This window comes from Corvus moneduloides, chromosome 16 (genome assembly GCF_009650955.1).
Source record: "Corvus moneduloides isolate bCorMon1 chromosome 16, bCorMon1.pri, whole genome shotgun sequence".
NCBI classification, from domain to species: domain Eukaryota; kingdom Metazoa; phylum Chordata; class Aves; order Passeriformes; family Corvidae; genus Corvus; species Corvus moneduloides.
Window position 1 is genome coordinate 9,714,013 of NC_045491.1, and position 26,973 is coordinate 9,740,985.

At 51.9% G+C, this 26,973-nt stretch overlaps 1 protein-coding gene across 4 annotated transcripts in view; it reads left to right on the forward strand.

Moving 5' to 3' along the window:
• The window catches only part of RBBP6 (RB binding protein 6, ubiquitin ligase), a 28,541-nt gene extending 17,986 nt beyond the window's left edge, over positions 1-10,555 (forward strand). For 2 of the 4 annotated variants that reach the window (XM_032126422.1, XM_032126423.1), the window contains 9 exons: positions 709-812; positions 1,253-1,617; positions 2,409-2,502; positions 2,583-2,661; positions 2,753-2,798; positions 3,915-4,277; positions 4,625-4,726; positions 6,123-7,868; positions 8,550-10,555. In XM_032126422.1, coding sequence (XP_031982313.1) covers positions 709-812; positions 1,253-1,617; positions 2,409-2,502; positions 2,583-2,661; positions 2,753-2,798; positions 3,915-4,277; positions 4,625-4,726; positions 6,123-7,868; positions 8,550-10,134 — 4,484 coding nt within the window. In that variant the 3' untranslated portion in view covers positions 10,135-10,555. The remainder of the gene's footprint in view (positions 1-708; positions 813-1,252; positions 1,618-2,408; positions 2,503-2,582; positions 2,662-2,752; positions 2,799-3,914; positions 4,278-4,624; positions 4,727-6,122; positions 7,869-8,549) is intronic. The other 2 variants (XM_032126424.1, XM_032126425.1) reach the window with 1 other exon arrangement.
• Positions 10,556-26,973: the final 16,418 nt, after the last annotated feature.

Below are 26,973 nucleotides of genomic sequence, written 5' to 3' on the forward strand. Positions count from 1 at the left end.
TTACCGGCAGAAGGAAGAGGATGAGGCGAGTGCATATTAGTGCAGGTGGTTGCAGTATTAGATATTGAATGCATTTATTTTGTCCACAGCCCTTTCCCTCACACAGAATTCTGTCTGCAACTTTGGGCACTTACTGCGGTCTACAAAGAACCGAGATTGAGGCATTTCATCCACATTCTTCCCTAGAGCTGGTTAAAACCTTCAGAACTCAAACCTCCTCATGGTTTTTTGAAATGTGTTTTATTCATTAACGTGGAATGACTTCTTGCTGTACTAGAGTGGAAAAAAGACCAGCTGAGATGTCACATGCCAGTCTGCTCTGCATCTTTGCGTATTACCACAGTGAAATATTGACCCTCTGCTGTGTGCTAGAAACTTTTGTAGTATTTCAGAATGGTTTGGGTTGGAAGGAACCTTAAACCTCGTCTCATTCCAACCTCCCTGCCATGGTCAGGGAGGCCTTCCACTAGACCAGGTTGCTCCAAGCTGCGTTCAACCTGGCCTTGAACACTTCCAGGGATGCCACAGCTTCTCTGGGCAACTTGTTCCTGTGCCAATTTTTTGCACTACAGAGCATTTACAGCTTCATGCTTTCCATTCAAGACCATATTCCCCCTTTAATCATATGTTTGTTTTTGTAATTAATGAGAACCAAAAAAGTTTGCTCAGTTTGGCTAAAAACTACTTTGATATTCTAATTATTCCCAGGTATTAGAACAGCACTGCTGGAGTCTGAGGAACACACATGCCCTACCTGCCATCAGACAGATGTTTCTCCCGATGCTTTAATCGCGAACAAGTTTCTACGCCAGGTAATGTGGTGACTTTAGCCTGAACTCTTTGTTAGAAAAATCTATTTGTAAAGAGCTGAAAGGGACAAAAATATTAGTTTAGATCTCCTTAAGCAAGGCTGAACTAAACAAGGCTAAGTTTACTTTTCAAATACATTATCTGTTTTTACAGAAGCCTCCGGCTCATTAGAGACCATGTGGCAAGTTCAGGACACACTTCTGTTTAATGAGATGTCCTCACTTTCAAATTGTGTGTTAACAGCAAAGTACTTTTAATCCCGAGACTCTGAGGTACCAGTCATTGATACCAGAGTTTGACAGGGTGTGTTCATAGCTGTGTTGGTTGGGTTTAGAATTAAGAGCACTTACAGGAACACAGTGATTTACCTCTAAGGTTGCTTTTGTTCATATTTCTACTGAAGTTTATTATCACCTTTTCAAGCATGTTTCCCTATCTCTAGGCTGTCAACAACTTCAAAAATGAAACTGGCTACACAAAAAGGCTCCGTAAGATTCAGCAGCAGCAGCAGCAACAGCAGCAGCAGCAGCAGCTGCCACCGCCACCACCACCGCCACCGCCCCCCCTGATGCGGCAAACGATAACGCGCAACCTGCAGCCACTGATGCGGCCGGCCATGGCCAGGCAGCAGGACCCGCTCATGATCCCACTGGCCTCCCTGGCTTCCCGCTCCGCCCTCTCATCCTTGGGCCCTGGGCCATCCATGGCAGCTGGGCTGCCAGTGAATCCGTCTTCTGTGGTTGTCTCTGATCTCCCTCCAGCAGTGTCCCTTTCTCTCCGTGGGGAAAAGCCAGATGGACCTTTTCGGTAAGGAAATGTGGAGATCAACAGGAATATAAAAGAAATCAAAATGCTTAGGTTAGATTTTTCTTGAGCTTCCCATCTAGTACCTTATGTATCATTAGTGACAGCTGCAGGTCGTTGTGGAAGTTGTGATTTTGTTTTTACTTGGAATGAGGACACTTTGGTAAGTAGAACCTGTACCTCATGCAAGAATTTTCTTGGCAGTATTTCTGTTTGGTTCTGTTACCAGTCATTCAGCGAAGGTTTGCCCTGAAGGAGGGACTGTTTCTGATTTGAAGTGGCCAGTCATTCCTAGAGTAGCCATTGAGTTCCATCAGACCTCAGTGTCTCATTAATTTCTCTTTAGTACTGAAGAAATAATATTTCCATGCAAAAATCTGTACCAGTGTTAAGGGTTATATCCTTTAATCCTGCTGCCTTGGATGCATGGAGCCACTGTGTCCAGAGGGCTGCCAAGCTCAGCTGTGCCATCAGTACAAGGATCACAATTCAGAGGAGCCTCTAAGGCAGTCTCTGAACCAGCACAGAAACATTTTCTAATGGAATTTCAGTTCTTGTATCTTCCAAATATTTTTCCGGAGAGCTTGCTCTCTGTGTGGCAATATCCAAACAGACTCCTCAGCAGTGCTTCCTCTGGAGCCTGCCAACTTCACAGGTGTAAATCTGGTGATTATTTTAAAATATTTTTTTCATTAAGTGAAATCAGCCTTTCCTTGGACTTTATATTTCAAAATATGTATTATATTTCACTTCAAAGCAGAGTTTCAATAATAAAAAATGTGTTGTTTTTGTAGCGATGCTGATGCTGTTTTGCCTCCTGCTCTGATGACTGCTGCTGAGCTTTCCAAATCTTCCCCTTTATCAATCAGCAGTTTGTTGGAAGAGAAGGTAAATTTTATTTCAACTCATACAATGGTTCTTATGTTCTAGTAGAGCTTGTTTTGTGACTGTTTGCATTTATTCCCAAGGGCTATCAGGTTCCTGTACTGAGACAACCAGCGATACCAAGTCTTCTGGGCCCTCAAGGACAATCAATACCCACAACTGGTAGGAAACTACAATTTTAGAATTTCTTCTAAAAAATTGTCTTCAGATAAACTTACTGGGATTTTTTTTTTTCCTGTCCCTGCTGCAACAGGTCATCCAATGAGAGCTGGTGCACTTCGCCGGCCAGGCTGGGAACTGTAAGTATTCAACAGAAATTCAATGTATTACTAGTTGTAACTGGTTAAATTAGTCTGTAACACATCACTTAGACAACAGCTGATTTATAATGAAATAATAGTTGTGGAGAATACAAGTGGTAATTAATTTTCAAATGGCTTAATTTAAATTAGCTTTAACAAAGGGGACCTGTGCTTACAGTGAGATTATTGAAAAATAAAACTCCAGTACATAATTGAAAAGAAGATTCTGAATAATGAACACTTTTTGAGGAAACCAAAATTACATGTAAAAATCAAATGTAATTAAAAGATCGGATGGAAAAGCACCCTTTTGATTACTGACTGAATAGGGCTGAAGAAATTGATTTCCCAGTAGAAATCAGCCTCCAACATTCTTTCTTTAACAACTTAGTTGATACTGATTGAGAAAATTATTGAAAAATTAGAGGCTGTTATTTTTATGACAGTTTTATATTTCTGCAGTTTAGTCATCTCAAAATGCCAACCTGCTTTTTCTCATTGGAGAGAGGAGCCTGTTTATCTGTTATTGCAGTGTCAAATCAGTCCTCATTTGTTAGAGATTTGTTACAGCCAGGTTGTAAGGGTCACTGTTTTTATAAAGTCAGAAAGATAAATCAAAACAAAATCCAGGATCCATCCCCCAGATTATCTAAAATCTCAAATCCACTAAACAAGAAAAAAAGCAGTTCAGAGACAAGAACAGGCCAAATACACAGGAGCTCAGGAAGCAAATGTGGGAGAGCTTAGGAGAGGTCTGAGAGGTGAGTTAATTCCTGTGCAGTGCTTGGAAGCTCGGGACTGTGGAGATCAAAGTGTACCCAGGAGGGGCAGAGGAGCAGTGGGTGCTTGGCTCGTGGGAGATGGGGGTCTCATGGCAGCGTCGCCCACAGTCCCAAAGCTGAGTGTAAGGAGAGAATGCTGAGGGAGCTGCTGGGGCGAGGATGTGCAAGGCAAGTACGAGGCGTCCAGGACTGAGTGTAGTCTCAAGTGACCAGAAAGCCGGAGACCAGTGAGAACCAGGAGTGCTCCCACCGTGCTGCTGCTTCGCTTTCCTCTGTACGCTCAGGGCAGGCTGTGACAAACAGTGACACGTGTTTTTGGGTTTCTTTAAAGTTCAAATCGAGGACGCCCGCACAGTGACCGTGCCCAAAGGACTCAGGCCCCATCACTGCCAGCATCAGCACCAGTCTTTGTGCCTGTGCCTCCACCTCCCTTGTATCCTCCACCACCCCATGCACTTCCTCTTCCTCCGGGGGTACCACCACCACAGTTTCCTCCTCAGTTTCCACCTGGGCAGCCTCCATCTGCTGGGTACACTGTCCCCCCTCCCGGATATCCCCCAGCTCCTGCAAACATGTCATCAGCTTGGGTCCCAACAGCAGTGCCAGCGGCTCATTCAAACACCATCCCAACGACACAAGCACCTCCTCTCTCTAGGGAGGAGTTTTACAGAGAGCAACGGAGGCTTAAAGAGGAGTAAGTATTTGGCTCGCTAACGTTGCCTTGTTTTCATGTCTGTATCGGGGGAGCGTATTGGACTGCGGTTACGCTAAAGTGCGTCTGACCTAAGCAAAAGGGACATAGTGTTTCTTCCAGTATACTTTTTCATTGCAGATGGTAAATATGCAAAGCTAAACCAAGACAAATGTAATTCTAAAACTTTTCCTAAAACCTGTAGGAACTGTTTTTGCTTAAATAGGATGTTCACCTTTTGCATTGCATGCAGTAAACATTTTCTCATATTGGCCATGTTTTGTTTCTTGATGTCTTTTGTAATAAAGGTCAAACTATAATTGTAATAAAGGTCAAACTTATTTTAACAGGGAAAAGAAAAAGTCCAAACTTGATGAGTTTACAAATGATTTTGCTAAGGAATTGATGGAATATAAAAAGATTCAAAAGGAGCGTAGGCGTTCGTTTTCCAGGTAACTGCTTTACATGTCCGTAATGGAGAAGCAGATTGTCTAGAGGAATCAGGAGGAGTTCCACTCCACCTCCCTGTCGTTAGATGGATTGGATGATTGAGGGATGAGCAGTGGCAGGAGTGTCATATGCAGGTTATTGACTCCAGTGTGGCAGAGATTGCAGGTGACTGAATTAGCATTGGGCAGCAGGCACTAAGGAGTGTTAAGGGTCTGTTTTGCTAAGGTGTATCTGCAGTGGTGTCCTTCACTGCATGACAGCCCTGAGGAGGCCAGGAACAGAATAGCTGTAAGGGCTGGATTTTCAGTGTCTCGCTATTCTGATTGTAACCAAGCACTCCAAGCAGTTTGGAGGAGATAGGTGAGAGAAATTGTCCTTATTTCTGATTTTTTTCATCTCATGTGGATACATGAGATGTTTGAACCTGGACTGCAGACTGGGGGCTTTCACTTGTTTGTTGACATTGTTAAACTTTTCTTGGAAATTAAAAGCTCAGACTTACCTGTAAGGAAATCTGAAATTGGTGAGGGACTTGGAGAGGAGGAATGATGCTAATGAACTTATGAATCATGTGAAATGATTCATTAAAAAGTAGTAGAAGAAAAACATGAGGGTAGCTGCTGTTTTCTGTGCCCAGAAATCCCTTGGGCAGGAGTAGTTGTTAGCATTGCTGTCAGGAGATTTCCCAGTCATGGCACTGGGGCATGTGACTAGAGACTGAGGTTAGAAGCTTTTAGATGGGATTTTTCCTGGAATGCCATCACTTGCCTTGGCTAGAGCTGGAGGGATGTGCAGGATGTTGGGACACCTGCCTGGCAGTGTGGATTCCACAGGCCTGTCTGTAAGTCCTTTGCAGTATTAGGATTGTGCATACTATCCAAATTCCCAGAAAAGGGTGAAGATAAGTAGACCAAGCTGGCGTTTTAACATTGGGCTTTGCTGTCTTCAGGCCAAGTGGTGTTTTCTCAATGTCTGATTCTGCACTGTAGCCACTCAGATTTGCTCTTTTTGCATCTTACTGCAACAAAAATGATTTGCACTGCATGTGGTTGCCAAGTAGTGACAAATGTGCGTGTTCCCGTACCAGTAGAGGCCAGTGTAACCACCTGAAATCTGTCTGTAGCTCTGGTAGCTCATGTGATAGAGTGAGTGGAAGTGGACTGACCCTTCTGTGTGTTCTGACACTAACAAAGCAGCAGCTGTTCTGTCTTGTGAGCAGAAACTTTTACATGTTATCAAGTTCTTCAATTTGCAGTAGCTTTATGTCAGCAGCTGAAAGAAGCTTTGACATAAGCATGTGGAGAGGAAAGAAAAAGTAAATGTGGGAGGAAAAGATTTGAGGAGAATGACTGTTAGGAATTAACTTCATTTATTTTTTTTGTGTTGTGTTTTTTTAAGGTCCAAGTCACCCTATAGTGCTTCATCTTACTCTAGAAGCTCATACACCTACTCCAAGTCACGCTCAGGTTCGTCGCGCTCCCGCTCCTACTCGCGCTCCTTTAGCCGCTCCCATTCCCGCTCCTACTCGCGGTCGCCGCCGTATCAGAGACGAGGCAAAGGGAAGAGTCGGAACTACCGCTCCCGGTCACGGTCCCACGGCTATCACCGCTCCCGCTCCCGCTCGCCCCCGTACAGGCGCTACCACTCCCGCTCCAGGTCTCCGGTGTTCAGAGGCCAGTCCCCCACCAAACGGACTGTCCCGCAGGGCGAGGCCGAGCGCGAGTACTTCAACCGCTACAGAGAGGTGCCCCCGTATGACATGAAGGCTTACTATGGCCGCTCGGTGGACTTCAGAGACCCCTTTGAGAAGGAGAGATACAGAGAGTGGGAGAGGAACTACAGAGAGTGGTACGAGAAGTTTTACAAGGGCTATGCTGTGGGCACTCAGCCCCGGCCTCCGGTGAACAGAGAGAACTTCTCTCCAGAAAGGTTTGGCCCGCCTGGGACCAGACGAGAGAATTCACCGTATGCTCGGGGACGGAGGGAGGAGTATCCCGCTGGGCAGAGCCACAGGAATCGTAATATAGCTGGAAACTATCCTGAAAAGCCTGGGAGAGAGAGCCATGGCATCAAAGATCCTACAAAATCAAAAGAGAAGGAGGTGGAAAATCCACTGGGAGATGGCAAAGGCAATAAACATAAAAAACACCGGAAGAGAAGAAAAGGGGATGAGAATGAAGGATTTCCCAATGTTGAGCTGTTAGAAGGGGCAAGAAAACCAAGAGAGCCAGTTCCAACAGAAGATGCTAAAGCAGACTCTCTATTCATGCTGCCAAGCAGGGATGATGCCACCCCTGTAAGGGATGAGCCCATGGAAGCAGATTCCATTGCTTTTAAACCAGTGTCTGAAAAGGAGAAAAAGGAGAAGGATAAGCCAAAAGCGAAGATTGAGAAGACAAAGCGGAAAGTTGAAGTGGCGGCTGCTCCGAAGAAAGACAATGTAGCAAAACCAGCTAAAGCTTCCCAGGAAAAGGTAGACCCCGATCGCGAAAAATCTCCTCGAACGGAACCTCCTGTGAAAAAAGTCAAGGAAGAGCTGCCAAAGACAGACAGTGTTAAAACCTCTTCCTCTCAGAAGGATGAGAAGGCTGTTGGTACCCCACGGAAGGCTCATCCCAAAGTGGCAAAGGATCACCCAGAAACCAGACCAGCCAAGGAGGAGAAGGCAAAGAAAGAGCATCCTAAAGAAGCCAAGGTAGAGAAGCCCTCCAGCAAGGAGGATAAGTCAAAAAAACCTGCTGAGAAGAGCAAACTTTCTGATGCCAAACCTGAGAAAAGGAAAAGAAAAGCAGAGGAAAAGGTTGATAAAGAACATGAAGCAGCTTCCACAAAGGCCTCTAAACCCGAAACCGCAGAATTGAAAACATCGCCCAAGGGGAAGGCTGAGCCCGAGGGGGAAAAAGGAGAGTGGACACCAGAAAAGGATAAAGCTGCTTTTCTTAACAACCCGTCCAAAAAGATTAAACTTAACCGAGAAACTGGAAAAAAGATTGTGAGTGGAGAAAATGTGCCACCTGGAAAAGAAGCTGTGGAGAAACCTGAGCCCAGCAGCAGCAAAGTTAAAGTGGAAAAGGCAAAGGGAAAAGCAAGAAGGAAAGTGACGGCAGCTGATGGCGCTAGCTCGACTCTTGTGGATTACACCAGGTACCTCAGCAGTTCTTTTCCTTTTCTTTCTTTCCTCCTCTGTGCCTCCAGTTCTTTATGGTGCCTAATGAAAGGAACAGCTGTGCTAAATGAGGGAATAATCCATAATCTTCCTTGTGAAACTGTACTTGGGTCAAACTCTGATGTTGTTAAGGAAAACAAGCAGTTTGTACTACACAGGAAACTGGTAGGGTTAGTTCATTGGTGATGCAAACTCAAAACATTTAAGACATTTGTTGGAGACTTAAGATAGTGTCTTGGTAGTCTAAAAAGCTTTTAAAATGTCCATTTTTCTAAGGAAGAACACTGGGACATGGGGATAAAACTTTGGCTGTCTGTACCTCTCCATAATTGCTTGCTTTCATGTTGAAAGAAGAATGGATATCTAATTTATCTGCCATTGGGAGAAATAGGACATGGAGGAATTACCAGATCAGACAGTCCCTAATCTGATAATCTTGTGTCTTTGTTAATTAAATATATAGTAGCAAGATACTAAATTAATTGATGGCTCATAATCTCAGCCTGTGGACTCAGCCCTTCTCTTGTCTGTTCCCGTAATTGAACATTCTTAGGAAAAATGCTGAGAATTTAGAATTGAAACACAAGCCGGTTTATAAAATGTTCTCAAAGCTGGCTGTGTGTGCATCCCGTTACTAATGTCTGTGTTTTTCCTCCCAGCACAAGTTCCACTGGGGGAAGCCCTGTAAGGAAGCCTGAGGAGAAGCCAGACACCAAACGAACTGTCATTAAGACCCTGGAGGAGTATAACAATGACATAACAGCCCCTGCTGAGGATGTCATTATCATGATCCAGGTCCCTCAATCCAAGTGGGATAAAGATGACTTTGAGTCTGAAGAGGAAGACATCAAATGCACCACCCAGGTGCCCCCAAGTGTAGGAAAACCTGCCAGTGTTATCAAACCTGTGAGTGCAAAGGCACCAAACCCTCTCAAACACACTGAAAAGGAGACAGAGCCTCTGGAGAAAACACAGAAAGCTGCAAAAGAGGTGAGTTACGAAAGCACCCAACATGATGCCAAGAGTTCAAAAAGTTCCGTGTCAAGTGAAAAAGGCAAAACCAAAGACCGGGATCATTCTTTGTCAGACAAGGACAGTTCTGAGAAGAGGAAGAGCAGTGTTCAGCCAGAAAAAGAGCACTCAGAACGTGCAGCTGAGCAAGGAAATGGAAAAACTGTATCTCAATCTTCCAAAGATGGCAGATCTTCAGAGAAACACGATAGTGGCCGTGGCTCCACTGCGAAGGACTTCACTCCCAACCGAGACAAGAAGTCTGACCATGATGGCAGCAGGGAGCATTCGAGTTCCAAGCGCAGGGATGAGAAGAGTGAATCGGCACGGAGGAAAGACTCCCCATCCCGGATCAGAGACTCCACAGCAGTGCAGAAGAGCAAACCGAGAGAGGAGCGTGTGGAGCCGCCCAAAAAGGGCCCTGTGGAGGCCAAGCGGAGCAGCTACAGCCCCCCGCGGGAGCGCAAGCCCACGGAGCACAAGGCTGTGCATGACTCCAAGCGCCCCGCCGAGGAACACAAACCTCCGGATAAAAACCCGGGGAAAGAGAAGGAGAAAGAGAAAGAGAAGCATGTACCAGAAGTCAAGAGCAATAAGGAGAAAGAGCCAGGTGGGAATAAACCACCTGTGAAACAGGACTCGCCAGAAGTTAAAGTGGAAAAGGAGAACGTGGCGGGTCAGAGCGATAAAGGTGTGGCGAAGCCAAAGCCGCCGGTGAGCAGCGCCGCACGCCTCTCGTCTGACCTCACCCGCGAGACCGATGAGGCCGCCTTTGTGCCAGACTACAATGAGAGCGACAGCGAGAGCAATGTGTCTGCAAAGGAAGAGGAGGCCGCAGGGAAAACGCCCAAGGATGCGAAGGAAAAGGCTGTGGATAAGGTGAAAGAGGAGGCAGCAGTCCCGGCTCCCACCGAGCAGACGGAGGTGGGCAGGAGCCAGAGCCAGAGCAGCCCCAGCGTCAGCCGCAGCCGCAGCCACAGCCCCTCCGAGAGCCAGACACGGAGCCACAGCAGCAGTGCCAGCTCAGGGGAGAGTCAGGACAGCAAGAAAAAGAAGAAAAAGAAAGAGAAGAAGAAGCACAAGAAGCACAAGAAACACAAGAAGCATAAGAAACATGTGGGAAATGAAACAGAATTGGAAAAGAGCCAAAAACACAAACACAAGAAGAAAAAATCGAAGAAGAGCAAAGATAAAGAGAAAGATGACCAAAAAGTGAAATCTGTCACAACATAAACCGACAGATAATGAAAAAATGACTTAATTACTAAGTCATCTGTAAGAATTTTGTTAAAATGTAAACGACTTCAAGCGTTGTAAATAATGACATGAAAGACCCTGTGCTGCACTTAAAATATTGCTGCTTGATTATTTGATTTTTACATCAGAGCTTTATAAAAGTGAACATTTTGTACAGAATTGTGAGTTGTGACCATGTAACATGAAAGGTTTTGCTGGGGCATCTTCTTTTTAACCACCATTAATTAGTTTGGGTGGAGTTTACTGTACTGTGAAGATTTTCACATTTGGGTTTTTTTTAATTGCCTGGCAGAAGCAGCTGGTACCAGTTACCAAACACCGGCGGATGAAATGCAGAATACATTACATCCCTGTTATGTCACTTTTTGATTACAATAAAAAAGTTTTCAGTAAATGACCAAATGTGAGATTTCCAGTGGGAGTTGCACGTAAGCAGGGAGCATCCCGACCCTTCCCGTTCCTGGCAGTGTCCAAGGCCAGGTTGGATGGGGCTTGGAGCAGCCTGGTCTAGTGGAAGGTGTCCCTGCTCAAGGCAGAGGGGTGGGATTGGGTGGGCTTTCAAGTTCTTCCAGCCCAAACTGTTCCAGGATTCTAACAGTAGTGCCAGAGAAAAAGCTTGCTGGGAACTATTGTGTGGGAAAAATAACTTTAAAAGGGGTTTAATTTTTAAAGAACTGGCAGGACCTGCCCTGGTGGAGGGTGAGGTGCTGCTGGTGGTGTGCTGCTCCATGTGCCAAGGAGCTAGGAGTCTGTAGGGTAGAATGTGGGATGTGGCCCCAAAGCTGCAGCCCCTCTTAGAACTGGCACTGACTGCTTAAAGTTACGTGCGAAGCTGTCACGTGGCTGCTTTGTTCCGGCTTGTTTGGAAAGCTGTTCCTTGGGCTTGTAACTGTGTGGTTGTTAAGGTCCCTTCCAGCTGAAACCAGTCGGGAATTTGCCTGCACACGTTTCCCCACAGGGGTTAAACTCCCTGTAATTTGCGTTTTCTCTTCCAATGCTGCTCACCGGGTGTTGATGTGTTAAAGAGAACTTTTTGGTTGATGTTGGATATGGGGGTGACACCTGATGGCCCTGATATGTGGGGCTCTGAAGGGGCAGGACAGGGAAGCCTGGAAAGGCAGGATCCTGCTCTGAGCAGTGACAGGAGAGATAGAAGATGGAAATTATTAGCTGGATAATTTAAAGATGTAATTTTAACAAAGACGTGGCAGTGGGGGTGTTGTTCAGCTATCAAAGCCAGCACGGGAGGGAATGGGTGTGTCATTAAGGGCACGGTAGCCCCATGACTACTGGATTGAGCAGTGACAGCCCTTGGCCGTGGGATTTGCCCAGAGGCTGGCGTGGTAGTGCTGTATGGGGAAGCAGCACTTCCTGCTGGCAGAAAGTGTCACCTTGCAGGGGTGCTGTCCTGAGGGCTGAGCAGCACAGACATGGTAAAATAGGGACATTCATCTTGGTTCTACTGGGGGTGAGCCGGCACCTCAGACATCCTGGGTCAGAGATGGTGCATCCTGAAAGGTAAAACAAGAGCACACCAGCATCACTGCTGGATTTCACTGCCAGGACTTTGCCTTTGTGCCTTTCATGTCAGACCTTCCTGGTGAATTCCAGGTGTTTTCTTCCCAAGAAAAAGCAGATTCCCAGTTCATCTGCTCCCATTTTTTGCTTTCCGGAATGAAAAAGCACAGGTGGGTGACAGTGTTACAGGTGCTTGGTGGGGATTTGCTGTGTGTGGGGCAGGGTGGGAGCGCAGGAAAAGCACCCTCAGAGTCCTTGGCACAGTCTGTGCTTGTGAGGGTGAGGCTGGAAAACAGGATTGATTTTGGACTTCTCCATGTGCTTTGGCCTAATGAAATTGAAAATTCAGGAAACAGGGAAGTGGGATTATTGAGCTGGCATGTGTTAAGTGCTTTATTATTGAGATTCAAGTTAATGAGTAGACTTGCACTGAAATCAAATTCTGAACTTTTTAGTGGAATAGCTCCATAAACCCAGTAATATGATTATTTTTATATAATCTTGTGCTGGAAAGCTGTTGTTGAAGTCTGTCCTGATGCCCAATTCAACCTGGTGAGGTGTTGAAGAGGTTTTGTGGCATGGCCGTGCTGTGCTGCAGCCCTGTGCCAGTGTTTGCCTCAGGATGGCAGGCAGAGGAGTCTTCTTGGGTGTCAGTCTTTCATTTGGCCTCCCTGTTGTATAATCTTGGACTCTAGTTCAATTAAAAGTGAAATGTTTTGGTGATTCCCAGCCTTATTTTAATTCCCTTCTGTGCAGAATATGCTGTAAATTGATAAAGCTTGAAATCAGACACGGTAAAGGCAGCACAGGTACTTGGCACTGCCATGTCCAGGGGGGCATCAGGTTAGGAATAACGGGATGGCTTTGGCCAAAATCTGCCTTTGGGGCTGCTTTGGCTAAGGATTTGGTGACTCTCCAAGCATTTACTTGCAGCCCGTCCCCGGGCTTACATGGACCCCGGTGCCCCGGCCTGCCAGCCGTCCGGGTGCCGAGTGAACCGCGGTGCCCCTGGGGACAGTCCCGGCTCCGTGGCGAGTGGTGGCACCTTGGCAGACCCGTCGCGGCTGTCTTGATGCACACGACAATGGAGCAACGCCGCTGGGCCGTGCCGGGCTCCTCTGGGCAGCGGCGGCACGGGGAGGGTTTTGGAGGAGGAGGAGGATGGTGATGAAGAGGAAGATGCTGTGCGGAGCTCGGGCAGTTCTGGCATGGTGCTGCCGGGCACGAGGGGACAACGCGTCGCTGCCGAGCCCGTGACCCGGTTTCCCTTCCCACGGAGCGAGGGCTTCGCTCGCAAATTCCAAGCTCTAATCCAGCGCCGCTCCCGCGCCAGGCTGCTGCCAGAGCCCGCCCCGGCGGGTCCCTCCAGACCGGCTCTCCTCCTCTTCGTCCTCCATGGACATGCCCCCGCGAGCTCTGCCAACGCCCGTGCCTTTGAGAGGTAAATGAGAGTTGAGTAATTAGCGATGGTGCATTGAGGGGCGAAATTCCTCGGGTTTTATTCCCATCAGCTCCGCAATCGCTATCGTGGGTCCCGGGCTGGGGATGTAGATGGAGCAGCTCCGGCCGGGTGCCCTCTGCCCCATCACCCTCCGTGGGGCCGGGACAGGATGAGGCTTCGCCAGCGTTTGTCCATCCACTGCGTGTGTGTGTGTCTGTGTGTGCACACGCCGGGGCTGCTGTCACCCTTTTGTGAGCGAAATGGCTGTTTGGTAGCAGCGAGCGAGGGCTCCTTGCCAAGCTGCCTAATTAAGACTAAGCATATGCAGATTCGCCTTGTTTTCGGCTAATGACAGCTGCAAACAGTTATTTGTCGGGCTCGCTGGCGCTGAGTTGGTGACATGAGGCCAGCGACGACTGAGTGATCTGGCCGTGCACAGCGGCACCGCGGCAGAGGGTGTGAGAGGCACCGGCCTCCTGGGGGCTGCTGGGGCTCAGCCCGTGCCCTCGGTGCTCCCCAAGGGACCGCGCAGGTCAGCCCTGCCTCGCAGCCTTGGCATCGCCCCCAGCTCCTTGATTTGGGAGCTGCCAGAGAGGCGATGTTTTGTTTTGTGTTGTTTTGTTTTGCTTTGTTTTGCTTTGTTTTGTTTTGAGCGTTGCCAGCAGCACAGACATATCGTGATGTTTTCACAGGAAAACAGATAAAGATGTGTGCAAACGTGGGTGACATTTGTGGTTCCCCAGCCAGCGGCCTTCAGCAATGCTCCACCAGCTGAGAGGCAAAGCAGAGACCGAGGCGGGAACTCCCTGCCCGCAGCCCTGCCCCGAGGGCAGCTGGCAGCTCTCCAGAATCCCGGGCTTCCTAAGGATGCTCTCAAAAAGAGCGTGTTTTCATTGGTTTATCATTATTGTGATTATGCTGATGGAAGGAGAGAGCCTTGCCCAGGGCGGGAGGCCTGAGCTAACAAAACTCTCTGCACCGCGGATGAAGACACTCCACGTTGTTTAGAGGATGCAGGGAAATGAGGACATGGGGAAAAGTCACCGTGCAGATATAATTAAGTCCTGTTTGACACGCATCCTGCTGATGAGCTGTGCCTCAGGGCTGGGATGCTCTGGTGTGTCCCCTGTCCCCACAGCCCGGCAGGAATGGATGTGCTCGGGTCTGGAATCAGAGGATTTGGGGATCCCTCCCTGGCTGTCTGGCCAAGTCCTGTACATCTATTCCAACTGTTTCTGACCCAGGGCACGGGGCAGAGATGGGGACAAGGGCAGCTCTGCTGTGCCCCGTGGGCATGGGGTAGCCCAGAAGTCAGGAGCCAGGGCTGGGGACTCTGAGGACCAGGAACAAACTGCACTGGGAGGCTCAGCTGGGCTGACACCAGCAGCCCAAGCTGGGGAGGATGCAGAGACACTCCCATCCCATCCCATCCCAGCCCATCCCACTACTGCCTGGTGGTCACTGGCCACATTCCCAGCACCAAGCCCTCCAGCCCTGAAATGAGCCTGTGCTCCTCCCACAAGGAGCTAAGTGCTCAGACACTTCTGAGAATATTTTGGAGCATTCCTGATTTTAATTGGGTTTATTTAATTATTATTTACTTTGACTGAATAAACTGTTGTGTTTAAATAACACTGTTTTTGCCAAAACACTGTCAGGGAGAAGCTGCTTTCCCTTTAGGAGCCCTCAAATGTGGGCTGCCTTCCAAGCCCCTCACACGTCAGCGTGTGGAGCATCATTGCTTGGAGCATTCTCCTGCCCCAGCCAGGAGCATGCTCTGTGCCAAGGGGTGGCCCTCTGGCCACAGGGAGGGAAACAGGAGCTGTGGGGGTGTTTCCACATACACCTCCAGCATCATTTGTAGGGGCCTGGCAGGGCTGAAGGGCTCAGCTGTGACTGTCCTGCAGCCAGGCAGAGCCCAGTTCCTTGAGGAGTTTGTGAGGCAAAGTGAGAACGGATCCAAAGAGCACCTGAATCATGGGCAGGATGAACAGCTGAGCTTGGAAAACTGGGGAGAAGAGCTAAACTCCAGCGATGGAAGCAGTTTGTAAATACTGACAGCACCAACCAACTGTGGTGAAGCCTCATTCCAAATCCACCTGTGGGGTTGGTCCTTGTTCATTTATTTTCTTCTTTTTTCATTTTTTAAATCACAGCTAAATCCTATGGAGGCAGTTTGGGAGAGTTGGCACGTGGCACTGTGTTAGGTGATGGAACAGCCTTTCTTGGGAAGCAAGAGCCCCATGACAGGCTCAGGGCTGTGGCAGTGCCTCTCCTCCAGCCCAGCAGGGTTTGAGGGTCCCACCAGGACAGGGACACCCTTGGGACACGCTGCCCTTCCAGCACGTGGGGGTGGTCCCTGCACCAGCAGCAACTTTTCCGTCACTTGGTTTCCTTATATGGTGTTTCTTTAATAATTAGTGGCAGATTTTGTACTTATGTTTGCAATTATCTGGATGCCTCTGGGACATGTTCTGCTGGATAATTGAATTTCCTGGTCTGTGACTGCAGGGATGGCTAGGAACCATGGGCTCGAGCCCAGGAATGCTGTGCTGCCTGTTGGTGTCATGTTAAGACAAATTGAGCTTTTTAATTTTAAAAAACTACTGGAAACAAAGCATTTTGCTTTGCTGTCCTCAGCACAAGATTTGCTGGAGCCTGGACTAGAGAGGAAAATGCATGATTAACAGTAATTAACTGGATAAATGTGCCCAACTCCAGTGACTGTCACTGGCGAGATGTGGGGCAGTGGGAATGGGGGTCCTGGACAGGCAAACGGATGCTGCGTGCAGCCTTTGCTGCTGGGAGGGCAGGAGAGCGGCCCCGTGCCTGGCACCCTCTGCTGGTGCTGCCGGGACCTGGGTCTGTGCAGGGCATGTCCCCACCCCTCCAGAGAGATCTCAACATGTCACTTCTGCCTTTTCACGGGACGTTGGGATGTAAAGTGCCAAGCGAGGGAAAAGGAACCTCCACGTCAGAGCTGCTCTCGGTGGTAAGTGCAAAATTAGTTGGCTTCTAAACCTTTATAATTTAGGGAGATTCAGTGAAATCCATTCCATTAGCATTGCTAATTCTTGTAGGGCCCGGCAGGGAATCAGAGAATCACAAACTGGTTGGGGTTGGAAGAAACCTTACAGACCATCCCATTCCACTCCTCTGCCAAGGGACACCTTCTACTAGAACAGGTTGCTCCAAGCCTCATCCCACCTGGCCTTGGACACCAGGGGCAAGGGGTCCATGTGTCTGAGCCTGGGGGCAGCCACTGGGGCTGGGTGCTCTCCACCCCCATGAGCCCCTTCAGCTGCCCTGCTGGCTGCAGAGCAAGGAGAGACCCACCACGCTCCAGCAAAGTGCACTTGTGCTGTGTTACCATGTAGGTAATGGAAGAACTGGCAAATAATGTCCAGGAAAATGTAACCAGAGATCTTGGGAGCAGAGAGGAGCAGGTAAGAGGTGCTTGAAGCCTGATTTTAAAGGTGGTCTTGGTCCCGCACAAAGGTGGCCAGGGTGGGTGTCTGGCACAAGAAATGGAACAATTTCAGTTTCAGGTCCAGGTCTGTCAGGAGTTACAGGGGCTGGGATCACTCCCATGGGCATCACTGTGCTGGACCCTCGTGCCACTGCAGAGGGACCCCCGGTGTGGGATTAACAGGGAGCCCCCTGCTCCCTGCCCAGCCTCCCCTGTGCACCCCCTGCTCCGTGCTTTGTCCCACCCACAGAGCAGTTAATGGTTGTTGATCGCAGCATGCTCGGTACTCCTTGAGGCTCTGGATGCTCTGTGAGGCTCTGGATGTGGTGCAGAACTCCCCAGTCTCCGGGGATCTCTTGGCATTTTGCCCAGATGGCACTGATCTGTGCCTCAAGGACACAACCCAGCACCAACAGCTCTGTGCAGCAGCACCAGAGTGACTGATGAAGCCAGAGCACTCCTTCTTCTCTGCTAAAAGGGAAGAAAAGCTCCTGGAAATGCTGGAAATTCTGCCACCCGCTCCCTGTCGCCTCCACAGATGAGCCGGCTCCCGGCCTGGCTTGGTTGGTGTGGGGGCAGTGCCGGCGGTGTGCCGGAGCCCCGCTCCCAGATAGGAGAGGCCGTGCTTGGGCAGGGCAGGTAGGTGAGATGTCCCCACCATTCCCACCATTCCCTGGTGCAGCTGTGCCCAGCTCTGCTGCCAGCCTCATCCTGGCATCACCCTGGCCCAGGTTCAGCCGGTGGTGCCGGGGCTGTCCAGCATGAGGCTGGGGTGTGACGCAGGACATCGGCCGAGCCACCAGTGCAGGACAGCGGCTGGCACAGCGACGGGGGCTCGGCCAGGGCAGAGGTGTGGAATGTGCAGGAGCCCGACACTGGCTTTGGCTATGTCCACCATGTCCTGGACATCCCAGCAGCATGAGGAGGGGACTGGAAGAGGAGGGGACTGAAACCAGCTCCCACTCCATCCACAGCCTGTGCATGGAGAGAGGTGTGGGAAGCACTCCAGGGACTCCACTCTGGGGGCTTCAGCTCCCCCTGAACCAACTCACCCTATGCTGACAGCGCCAGAGGTGTTAAATCCTGCCCTTTTTGGGCTACCAGCTCCAGGGAGCCACCCACACTGAGCTCAGTGGGGGCAGCATGAGGGACAGCGTGGTGGTGACTTGGGTATAATTTGGGATGTGCTTTCCTGCTCTTGTGCTGCACTCATGGAGGGCAGGGTCTTCATGGTGTGCTGGGGGAAGAGAGGGAAGGGTGTACCTCCTTCCCACGGTGGAGCCATGCCAGCAGCCCTGGCCACCGGACCTGCTCTGTCCTTCCCAGCTGGGACTTCTCTATGCACTAGCTGACTGGAGCCAGCAGAGAGGACTTGGGGACAGGAGCAGCCCAATCCTGTGTGGGAATGGGCTGCTCTCTATGCCCATGTGCTTTGGCAGGTGTGTTTCCATGTTTGGAGGAACAGAGCTGACCCGGAGTACGGGGCAGCAGCTGTGACCCCCAATCCCTAGAGCTGGGCACTCAGCCAGGCTGGCACCATGGAGCTGGCCCATGGGCACCCAGAGCTGCAGGTTGTCTGATCCCAGTGGTTTTCCACCCTTTTGTCTCCCCAGAGCAGGATGTTGCTGGCATTGATCCCTCCTCCCCACTGGCTGTGCCGGTGCCTCTTGCACCGGAGTCCTCGTGATGCTGCGGGAGCCGCGAGCACATTCTGGCGGCAGCAGCTCCCAGATTAACCCAGGGCCCCCGGCACACCCCAGGATGGGGGTGAGGCACCAGCACTGACACCTCACGCACAGCGAGGCTCTGGCACGGCCACCACTGCTCTAACAAACCCTGTGCCAGTGCTGCTGGTGCCAGGAGTGCCCGGCACTCTCTGCAGGACCCCCGCTCCCCGCTATGCATGAGCTGATGGAACACGACATGAAAACTGGGTTTGTCTCTCTCTTCCCCTTTTCCCTGGCATGTGACCAGTGGGGTGTTCCCTCGCTGCAGTTTTCGAGAGCCTGTAGCTGCAGCCAGCCCTCTCCCGCGGCTGCATGTGCCGGGAATGCCAATGAAGCCCCGGCTCACCACACATGCACTGCAGCGCGCATCCATCCGGAATGCAGAACAGCTGATGGGTGGAGGAATCGAGGGAGTTATGCTGGAGCTGTTGTCCAATTAGTTAAACTAATTGTGAGCAAGGAGGGCTGGCAGGTACCCACAGCCTCCCCACCGACACACTCCAGGGCCGGACCTTGACCCTCTCCACAGAGCCGGGGTTTCCGATTCTGCTGCACTGCTGGATTTCCAGAGGGAAAATTTTTCTATTTATTTCCCTGATCTGTGCATCAGCATGCAGGCAGAACTGGGGTGGAATTCCAGCCTATTGATGGCCAGCGGGGCCGTGGCTGGTTTGTAACCCTGTTCTTGTACCGAATCTCACATCCCTGTGCCCTGCCACCTGCATTTGGGATGTCGTGACAATCCCATTGTTGCCAATAGGGTGAGCAGCCCCTCTGGTCCCACTGAAGGAAGGTCGGTCAGGTGCGGAGGGGGAAGATATTTGTTTGTGGAATTGCAGAAATGTATGTGCCCTGCTATTTTCTGCTTGAAATTAAGAAAATTTCAAAGAATGCAAAATTCTGCTCTTGATACGGCAGGAACAAGCCTTTGGAAGTATCCTGTGCTATTTCTGGCTGGGAAAAAAATACATACATAGACATTTTAAAATATAAGTGTGTACATGTAGATATATTAGGGTTCTAGAGCGGCAGGGTGGGGCCCAGCCTGGTGCCTTCTCCAGCCGTGGGGATGGGTGGGCGCTCATTGAGCCCCACGTCCCTCCCGCGCTGCTGTGACAGATTCCAGCTTGACTGAGGCACAAACACCAACCCACAACAGCAGCGTGGATTTGGTTATTAACAAAGGACGGATTCAGCCAGTGCTGGCACCGCTCCAAGCGCAGGAGCTGCTGAGGAGCGTGGAGGGTGTATTAAATATTCATCAAAATCTTGGCACTTCATTCCCATCTCTTGCTCTCCCGCCCCCTCCCCTCGAAATTATTTGGTCCTAAATGTTAGAAGCCCGCTTCGAAAATTAATTATTTCATTAACCCCTTTATAAATTAGGTTTTTTCAACTAAGTTTTTTAGGGTCAACGCAAAATGGGTCGTGGTGGCACTTCCTCAGCTTTGCTCATTACGTGAGCCCTGACCCCAGCACGTGATGGTGCGACCGATGCTCGCGGCAGCATGTGACCCTAAATGCTACGTGAGCTCAAAAAAAAAAAAAAAAAAAAAAAAAAAAAATTAAACAAAAAAATATCAGCAGGTTTGCCTCTGCCTTCACCTGCCCGGCGTGGCGGAGCCGTACCTGCTCCGTGCCGCCGCGGCGCTGCCAAGCCCTGCCCTCCGCGCCGGCACCACGGCTCCCCATTCGGTGAGTGAACAGACACTTCCAGCAATTAATTGGCGCTGCCGCGTGGTTCATTATCATGCGGGGCACGCGTGGGCTCCGCCGCCTGCGGCCTCGCGGTGCCCGGGGGCTCGGGCAGGGGTCAGGCGTGAGGGCGGGCCGGGTTCTCCGGCGCGTGTCCGAGGCTCCGGCCTCCCGATGTCCTGGTGCTCCACAAAGGGCTCCTCGGGGCGGGGGTCAGGGCGTTCCGCGGCCGACGGCTTTGCTGCCTCCGTGCCAGGGTTTAAACTGTGGCGTGTCCTGCGTGGGTGGGTTTGGGGGGCTGGTTCCTCTTCCTCTGCATCCAAGGGCGCTTGGTGCCGGGTGCTCAGCGGTGATGCTGGGTTGCCAGTCCCGAAGCGGCAGCTCTCAGACAATGCAGGTTTTATTTTAGTGCTCACCCGACGCCTTGCCGCTCCCCAGTGATGTCCCCAGTGATCTCCTGCTGATGTCCCCGCTGGGATAGGGCCACCCGCTCTCCCCCGATCGCTGCTGTGCGGGAACTGGGGCTGAATCCGTAATGCCGGGAAGCGGCCGGAGGGAGCCGGCTGCGGGCACTGCCGGCCGCCCATCATTAGGATGCAGGTCCATCGCCATCTCTCTGGAGACCATGGGAACAGAGGCCGGGTGAATCGTGTCTGGGGCGGCTGGCAGCCGTTCTGGGAGAGGGCAGCTGCGTGCCGGGGTGGCAATGAATTACTGCCCTGTGGCGGCTCGGCCTTTGTTCCCCCACTGTCAGCACAGGAACGGGGAGCAGGGGAGAGAGCCCAGGGGAGCCGGGGCACGGCGGCAATGGCCGGCCCCGCGCATCTCTCGCACCCGCCTCAGGCTTAACCGCCAGTAGCAGCTTCATATTTTCTGTCCTTGAACTAATTATTCACGAAAGCTCTTTGGGGCTGACACCGATAGGAGCTGCCGTTCCGGTGCGGCGCTGTCGCGGCTGTGATCCCATATTTAACACTCGGGGCATTCCTGGGCGCTGCGAGCCCTTTGTGCCACTGAAGGGAGCCATGTGTTGCAGAGGCATCTCTGAGGATCTTGCTGGAACAGCAGAGAAAGGGATTTCTGAGCGCTGCTGAATGCAGCTGCCAATCACCCGGCGTCCCGGCCGGGCGCCTTGTGCGCGCCTGGAATGTGCGGCGGCTGCTTCGGCAAACACGGGCTCATGTTTGGAGTCGGGATTTGCCATCTGGAGGAATGAGTTTCACCGGCTTTTAATTGGCACCAGCGTCCGCCCTGCCCTGCTCTCATGTTTGCTGCCGCTCCCGAGTCCGGCTCCTGTTTAATTCCCTCGGACGGACCGCGGCGGCGCTGCTGGAGGATGATTTTTCCCTGCTGCTCACACAGATTGTCTCTGCCTGGCAGGCGGCTGTCCCTGAGCACACCAACCAGTCACTGGCCCCCGCTCGCTCCTCCGCTCTCCCGCAGCACTTTGCTCACATTCTGGATTTTTGTTGTGTTTAATTGGCTCTGTAATAGCTTCATGGCAGGAATTCTGCTCCCATCAAAACCTGCTCCTGTGAATGTTCCCCTGTGGTAGAAGTGAGGTAAGTATGAGGGAGAGGATGTGGTGGAAGCCTCAGTACCAGCTTGGCACCCCCACATGCTGTTCTGCCCCTGTGTCCCGCGTCCAGCCCATAGGGTCTCACCTGTAGCTGCGGGCACAGCTCCTGGCAGGTGCCAGGACGTTGGCATCATGTCTCAGGGGTCAGGGTCACTCCTGGGTGTAAACCTCCAGCTGTGCACCAGCTGTGCTGGCTGGTAAGTGGGACAGCCAAATCCCACTGCAGCAGCTCCTCAAGTCACAAAGCCAGAGCCACCCCTTGCAGGGAGACTTCCCCGCCTCTCCCCCTCCTCACTCCCGTTACTTCCCTCCCAGCCCTGGGGCCGACAGCACTGGGCCCAGCCCTGCCACTCTGTGCTCTGCTCCCATTGCTCCCCGCGGATCACGAGCTTCAGGGCTGCCCCCAGGCGCTCCTCTTCCAGGCCCTATTGCTGCTTCCAGTGCAGTTCATGTGCTGATCTCTCCTAAGGAACTGGGAGCCGCAGAGCTGGGAAGACACCTGATGCAAAGAGAGGGGGCAGCCACCTTCCATCAGCGAGCTGGGTGCCACCACCAGGGACCTTCCACCAGGACCTTCCTCCGGGACTAGGAACCAGACCTTTCCTCAAAATCTTCCCACGGGACCTTCCTGACTGTCACTCTGCAGTTCTCCCAAGTGCTCCATCCGCACGGACCTTGTGCTGTGTGGCTCCCACAGCCGTTTTTGCTTCTGTTTGCTCCAGAGCTGTACGTGCTGCCAACGCTAAACCTTCGCACGAGACCTGAACTCTGCAGGATACCAGGACTCTGCTGACAGACCTGTCCAGGACCCCAAGTTTCCCAGCCCTTGCAAAACCCAGAGCCAAGGAAGCACAGGACATGGACAGCTCAGACACTTAAGAACGAGTTCATCAGAGGCTGTGAACAAATGGTCAGTAATTAAGACCCCCAGCAAACACTGAGTTTGCTGCATGCAGCCCAGGGATTCCGGAGGGGACGGGGTTGGGGTGAGCGGGCTGTCCCTGCTGTGCGCATTACACTGTGCATTACACATGCAGGATGCCTTTGGTCTGCTGACAGCAGGAGAAGGAGCCCACAGGATGCAGCCTCACCCTGACTCCTGCCTCAGGAAGCTGGACCACGATGGACTTCCAGGTTTGGCACAGGCCATTCTGCTAAGGCTGAGTGTCCTCACAGGGATCCACACCAGGTGCTTCCTGACCTGTCCACAGTGGACACGGAGAGCAGCTTCTTCCTTGCCGCTTTGAAGCAGTCTTTGTCTGTCACAGAGGGGACAGCAGCTGGTTCTGGGGATGGTTCATGCAGTCTTTGACCTGGTGTGGGACAGGGATGGATGGACCCCCAGCCAGAGGGGCTGTGGCAAGAGGAGTGGGGTGAGCTGCCGGGGTCTGCCCTTCACTCCTTGGACTGTGGTTTTATTCCTCTTCCTGCTTCTCTCACCCAAATGTGCAGGGTTGGGGCACCCGCTCCCCTCTCTGGGCTCATCACCAGCCAGGGGACAGCTGAGTCCAGACACTCCTCTCCAGGCATCCCCAGCCACTCCACCGGGTCTCCAGGATCCCCATCAAACCATCAGCACACAAAGCAGAGCTCTCCCTTTTGATTTAATAAGTATCTGGAAATGTCATAAAAGACGTGATAATAAAATATCAGATGCAGGAAAATGAGTAGCCAAAGGCATTGAAAAAAGGCACGAGAGTAAACGCAGTAGATTAAGACACTAATTCCCATTCCTTGTATGTTCTCCATCTTTCCTGTGTCTTGACAGACCGAAATAAATGCCCCCACTTCCCGGGAAGCACTATCTCCCTCTCCCTGCTGGATTGTCACCATGGGGTGCCCACAGCCGTAACAGCCCATTTATCCTCCAGATTCGTTGCTTTATCACTTTCAAAGGAGAGGCTGGGCTGGCTCATCCCCGCTCCCACCGCCAGCACTTGCACTTAAAGGGCAAGTCGAGATTCCGATGGTAATGGCTAAATTTGATTTTTGTTGCTCTAAGGTATCTCTGCAAATTAAAGACTCAGTTTGTGCATTGTTTAGACCATGCAACAAAGTGACAGGAGCAAAAACAGAACCAGAAGGGAAAATAGTCTCAGGGATTTTGGAGAAGCCAGCAGGTCCTGCTGTAACTCTGTCACAGTGAGAGCTAGGTGGGGGATTTTCTTCCAAATGCAGCTTTGGAACAAATCAACAGCCAGTAAATTCCCAAGCCCTTCACAGTGCCGTGAAGGCAGGAGCAGGATCAGCAGCAAGGTGATGGATGTGTTAATGTTTTAACAGGCCAACCACCTCATAAATAATTTGCTGGGTTCTGGAGTAACTGACCTGGTCACAATGGCAATAAAGGGCCATCCCCTGGGCTCTGCTCCAGGGGTTCACAATCCTCCCATGGAAAGGCTTAAGTGGCTTTTAACAATATCTATTTTATATTGTCAGAGCCCAGTGCCCTGCTATTGCTGCCATCTGTGCAAACACCATCGCTTCGGCTCCAGGGATATTCCAGTTAAAAACCCCAGAAATGATCACTGAGTGTGACTGTCACAGCTGAGCTCTGTTTGCTCTGTGGGGAGCAGGGCCTGTGTGTGGAACATCCCTCTGGGAGCTCGGCTGGCTGAGGAGGGATGGAACCTCAGCAGTGCCCAGTCCAGGGGAGCATTGGAGGGTGACCAGCCTGGGGGACTTCACAGGAACCCACCAGGGATGGGTCCGCAGCCACCACCAGCTCTTCTGGGCAGCAGGAGCAGATGGAGCCCAGCTTGCAGTCAGGAGACTGGGCTTTCCCAGTGGATTCATCTGTGTACTGGGTATGCTGCTTCTGTACTGGGCAGTCCTCTCGTGTACTGAGTGTTCTGCTTAGATACTGGGTGTTCCTGGGACATACTGGGTATTCCTGTCATTTACCAGGTATTCCTCTTCTATATTGGGTATTCCTCTCCTATCCCAGATATCCTCATCCTACGCTGTGTCCCACTCGCCAGTGCTGGCACTGGGAGCAGCGTTGCTCGATGCAGGGCAGGGCTGCTGCTGTTTTCTTTGGGTTCCTCAGCCTTGCCATTGTGTGTCAGGCCAGTCACGGCATCTGCAGCTCTACCCACAGCAACAGTGTGATGCTTTTAGATTTCTCAGTGCTGTTTGTTGGTCAGTTCCCAAATTTTTCCCGGGTTACAGCAGGCCAGTGTGTTCTGAACACGTGGAGCTGGGGAATTTGTCCCACCCACTGCTTTGCTGTGGGATGGGGCCGCACAGTTCTGTTTCTGTAGCTGCAAATAAGGGAGATTCCAAACACTGGAGTCATTTGTCAAGCAAAATAGATGGCAAATGTCTCCAGTATGGCACCTCCAGCACAAGGATGGTACTAAATGGGAGACAATGGCGAAATGGTTTTGGAGGACAGATCAGTGTGGGCAACCCCATTCCCTGCTCAGCAGCACAGAGACAGCCTGGAGTGCCCATCCTTGTCCCTGACTCCCAGCTGTTCCTGCTCTCCCATGGGAAGATGCACCTGAGGAGGAGGAGGAGGGTGGCAGCGCCCACCTTGGCAAAGGCACTGGTGCCCAAAAGGGGACCAGGTGGAGACGGGTGTTGACGGTGGCTGTGTGTGGTCAGTTTGCTCTGTGTGGGATGTGATCTGCGCCCACTCTTGTGCTGGTGGTGGTGGCAGAGCAGCTCCTCCCTGGCAGCAGGAACAGGGGCAGAAATCTCACCTGGGCAGTGACTGGCACCACGTCTTGCCCTCTGCCTCTCTGTGGGCGCTGCTGAGCCTGACCCATCGCTGCTGGGGCTCCCTGTGGCTCCCTGCCATGGCATCCCCTCACCGAAGCACTTTCCTTTGGAGCAACCCTTCTCCCTGCCGGCCCCCTCCACACACAGCTTTGTCCCAGCCACCAGAGGCAAGTGTGGCTGCAATGAAAAGTAGATTTTATATCCTTGCCCCTATTTTTGCAAATGAGTGTAACTGTCAACTGCAGAATAAATGACACCTAATTACTGTTGGGGGGAGTTCAGGCAGGAGGGCTTGGCTGGGAGGGGATCACAGGGAAGCTCCAGCACTGATGGAAAATGAACAAGATGCCGGCTGTAAGGAACCATAATTACAGAGGACTGACACACTGTGAGCTGTTTATGGTAATGAAGTGGTGCATCAAATCAAATTAACCTTAGTTATTTAACACAGAATGCACCGAGGACTTGGCTCAGTAGATGCTAAATCCAAATCCGGAGCCGTGCCCAAGCCAGGGAAGCGGCTCCAGCGCTGCACGGGCGTCGTTTTGATTTAGGATTCGTTCAGTGAGCGGCCGCAGCGCCGGGACGGCGATGGCGAGGGCGAGCGCGGGCGGAGCGGAGGCACAGCCGCCGCCGGCAGCCCCAGGAGCCGGGGGCCCCGCCGCCGCCGAGCCCCCCACCATGCGCCCCGTGCCCTGCGCTGCGCCCGCGGCCCCGCGCCCGCCTCCCGCTGGAGCGGAGCCCAGGCCAGGTCAGTATCCGGCCCTGGGACGAGGGGGAGAGGCCGGGGGGCTCTCTCCGTCCGGCGGGGTCTGGCTGCGGGCACCGGGATGCTCCCGTGGCCTGTGTGCCGGGCACGCCGCCGGCCGCTCCCCAGCCCCGGGCAGAGGATGCGAGCGCGCTGCGCTCCCGTGGAGGTTTCATTTCTCCTCTCTCCTCCCCACGAAGGCTGTGGCGCGCGCAGGAGGAGCGTTCCCGTCGGGATCCCTTCACGCTGACGGGTGAGTAACCTTTCAAATTAACCCAAACGCTCTGTTAAAGATTAATGAGCTTTCGGAACAAGGGTCCCTCTGTGCGCCGGGCTGTTGCAGCGCTGCACATTCCTCTGCGCTGGAGGAAGGGATTGCCGCTGCAGCCGGGGATGCCGGCGCAGCTCAGCTGGGGCCGGCGAGTCCTGAGGCGTCGTGGCGAGGGGCAGAAGGGCGAAGGCATTTCCTGACAGCGGTTCTGTAAATAATGTTAAAATGTTTGTGTCAGCGGTGCTGCTTTGGATAAAGGGAGGAGGCAGGAGGGATGTGGCAGGCTCAGGTCAGGGATGTCGGTGCTCTGGGGTCGCTCAGGCGCAGGCAGAGCGGGGCTGGCTTTGCGAGGCAGGAATGGGTGGTGCTGGCGGTGAGAGGAGCGGGTGCGCCCGGCACGGAGCGCCGCGGGGAGCTGCCAGCTGCCGGCACAGCCCAACAGGTGGGTTTGAATTGCTTTGGATTAGGAAATGTTTGTTCAGTGCCCTGCGTGCCGGCGGGGGCCTCTGGGGAGCCGAGTCACTCCTCAGGGAGAGGATTCCTCTGCAGGACTTCCCACTTGTTGGAAAAACACCAATTGCTGCTCCAGCCAAAGGCTTTCCTCTGTGTATTTCAGGGAGTTAGATGATTTCAGAGTATCT